The sequence below is a fragment of the Egretta garzetta genome, unplaced genomic scaffold, assembly GCF_000687185.1.
Source record: "Egretta garzetta isolate BGI_Z169 unplaced genomic scaffold, ASM68718v1 scaffold51, whole genome shotgun sequence".
Taxonomy (NCBI): Eukaryota; Metazoa; Chordata; class Aves; order Pelecaniformes; family Ardeidae; genus Egretta; species Egretta garzetta.
In genome coordinates, this window is record NW_009258549.1 from 2,618,019 (window position 1) to 2,621,258 (window position 3,240).

The 3,240-nt window shown below is 54.2% G+C and overlaps 1 protein-coding gene across 1 annotated transcript in view; it reads left to right on the forward strand.

Annotated features, from left to right (window-relative positions):
• MICALL1 (MICAL like 1) overlaps nt 1–3,240 on the forward strand; it is a gene marked incomplete at its 5' end in the record, with an annotated part of 24,847 nt that overhangs the window by 2,808 nt on the left and 18,799 nt on the right. Inside the window, 2 exons of the mRNA XM_035903183.1 lie at nt 785–888; nt 1,606–1,742. Of these exons, the coding sequence (XP_035759076.1) occupies nt 785–888; nt 1,606–1,742 (241 nt within the window). The remainder of the gene's footprint in view (nt 1–784; nt 889–1,605; nt 1,743–3,240) is intronic.

Here is a 3,240-nt window from a genome sequence, read left to right on the forward strand (position 1 = left end):
TGTGATCTGCTTTAACCCACTCAAATGGGAGAAGGCTAGATAGGCAACCCGCCTACCGCAGCTAATTTTTATCACATCGGTAAGCGTAAAGCGACTGGAGGACCCAAGGGAGGGGAGCCAGGGTGGAGTGTCTCAGATCAGCTCATCTGCTGTTGCACTGCAACCTGATCTGAGTGCTGCTCTGAGACGGCTCTTCCAGGGCATCCCACCTGGGTGGAGACAGGGTTCCAGGTCTCCTCTGCTCCATAGCCACAACGTCAGATAAATCTCTTTCACGTGCATGTACTTCTCCAGGGATGCTAGCCTCCCAGCTGAGGACTCCCGCTGGGGACTGGTGTGTGAGTGCCAGCCCTGACAGGCAAGGAATGCTTCACAGACCTGCTGACAGCCCAGAAGCTATGGGACCCAGTGGGTCACAACCATACATCAGCAGCTACCCAGGGTGCTCTTGGCTTTAAGTGTTGCTTAGGGAGTTGGTTACAAGGAAGCCAAGTAGCATTTGATGAGTAAATCAAGTCACAGTGAGAGGCTGGTACCCCTGGGCCACAGAAGAAGATCCACAGCAGGGCCAGGCTCTCTGGTAGCTGTGCAGCTGACCCATTATTAGATCGTGTTTGTCTCTTCCACCTAAAATAGGCACTAAAGTGTCGGGAGCGGCAAGTCCCGTCCTATGTCACAAGGCTAGATAATTTTATTTTTTTTCCCCTCCCCTTCCCCCACATGGGTGGTGTGAGTCACCATTCCTCTCTGTCCCTGATCCTCCCTCCTTGCCTTCTGCTTCCAGCCAGAGTCCCTCCGCCTATGAAGTGCCCAGCCACTGCCTCCTCGCCTCCTCTGCTGTCCCACAAGAAGCCTGTGGCTGTTGTTGAGAGTCCCCCAGCTCCACAGGTACCTAATTTCTTGATTCAAAGCCAGCCTGAGGCAGTGGTGCTCCCCACGCTCTGGGTGAAGAGATGGGAGGGAGCCCATCGCAGCGGACAGGGGGCTACCTGTGTATTTTGGTGTGGGAGAGGTGTTTGGGATTTTGGTTCCTTGGGGGACCCAGCTAAGAGAGTGATTTCTCTTTAGGAGTCTGTGGGCTGAAATTTGTCCATGGCAGGCAAGAGGCTGGGTGGATTGGTGCTGGATGGTTTCTTGAGCCACGCAGGGCACGAGCACCCTCTTTCCTATGGGAGGATAACCCTGTAGATGAGGAAAGAGGAGGAACGTGGGATTAGAAGAGTGGAAAAGATGCCTTTTTCTTCTTGGCTCTCTATTTCAGGTTTTAGAGATGTCTGGGATGGCACATTTTCTGAAGAGAGGGGTTTCCTCTTGCAGGTCCCTGCTGCCTTTGTTTAGATTAGTCCCTTCCACAGCCCTTCAGCCCTAGATAGGGGCAAGGCACCTTTTGGAGTGGCCTCTTCTAATTTGGGAAGAGGCAGCCTGCCTGTGCCTGGACTCGGGGGCAGCTGTTCTGTGTGGTGTCAGCCCCTGAGCTCAGCCCCTGAGCTGTTCCACAAGCACTCAGCAAGGGGCCTTGCGCAGGGAGCAGCTGCTCTGGAGGAGCTGTGGGCTGGGGGGCAGCTCATGGCCACCACCCTGACCTCCCCCTGCGTTGTGTTTCAGGATGATGCCTCCTCGGACTCTTTGGAGCGGTCCCAACGCACCACACTCAGCAGTACCTGCACAGCCTGCCAGCAGCACGTCCACCTGGTCCAGCGCTACCTGGCCGAGGGCAAGCTCTACCACCGCCAGTGCTTTAGGTATGTCATGGCCAGGCCTGGTGGGGCGGCCGCTCTCCTTGGCAAACTGGAGGTCTGTGGCCAGCTGCACCCCATCTTTGTGTGTGTCCATGTCCTTGGGCAGCAAGGGGCATCAACAGCAGTGCCTGAAATGATACTGAAGAAGGCCCATTTGCCTGATAGCCCCCTGTGCCAGAGGTCTGACTAGCCCCTTGTGTCCACCCCTGTGCCGTTTGTCTCCCCTACTCCCTGTCTCCCCCGCTCTCTCCTGCTTCACTGACTTGGGATCCGAACCCCTTGTGCTTCTCCCACTTCTGTAAACCAGGATGCTCTGCCTCTTTGCCGCCTGCCTACCCAGAACCCCCAACACCACCTTCCCATGAGGTCTAAGCCAGGACATCATCCTACAGACCTCCTTCCACCTACACTCCATGTCCTCAACTGATTATACAGGCTCCCACGCTGCCTGGGATGGTGCTGAGCTCTTAGGGGAGCATGTGGAGAACTGCAGACTGTTACCAAACTGAGGAAAGAGGGATTAGAAATCAGCAGCTCTGTGGTTAATCCCTGGGTGCAGGTTCTTACCTGCAGCACCTGTGAAGTCATTTCACTTTGCTTTCCCTGCTCTGATCATGAAGGGATGAGATCTCTCTTGTGGGCCACAGGACAAGAGCTGGCAAGTGGGCAGCTGGCATCTGAGGACAGAAATACTGAGCCCCTGGGAATATATGGGAGGCCTCATTTACCTGTATAAGCAGTTCCTGCCTAAGCCAGCTGGGGATGTGTCATAGAAACATCGTCGCAGGAGGGGAGCTGGGCTGGGGCCCATCAAGCTCCCCATCTGCAGCTGGGGCAAAAGCAGGAGCTTTGGGGTGCTGGTGCAGCATTGCTCATGGGCCAGGAATAGGAGAGGTGCCAGGAATAGGAGAGGTGCTGTGTCTGCCTTGGCAGCTCATGGCCCTTCAGAGCGAGCAGTGAGATCCCTGGAATTTTATCCTGAGTGTTTTGCTTCCTTATGCTTTTCTTGTCTTTTTTTTTTTTTTTTTTTTTTTTTTTTTCCCTTGCTGATTCATGGGCGCTGTTTGGTCAGGAACATCCCGTGGCAGCGTTTTCTGTGGCTTGATGGAGATAAAACCAAAACAAACTTCCTTCTCCCCTTGTCCAAACTTGCCACCTTTTCATTTCATCATACCCTTTCTCTCTGGAGCCCCTTTGTCCTCACGCTTCTGCTCTACATTTCAAAGGAAATCCCAGTCAGCTGGACACCCAGAGCAGAATTTCTCACCAAAGTCATCTGCTTGCAGCCAGCTGCTGCAAGTGCCAGGTATTCAGACAAGAAGGAACAAGCTTGGTTTTCATGGGAGTGCTTGATCAGCCCCTTGCCCCTGGCTCTCTTTCATGTATGCTATCCACCTCCCTTCCCAGGTGGAAAAGGGCTGACTTGGTTGCCAGTGCTGTGTATTACGCTTGCGCCTGGAGGGCTTCATTAGGGAGGATTCAAAGGCTCAGTGGGGAAAGA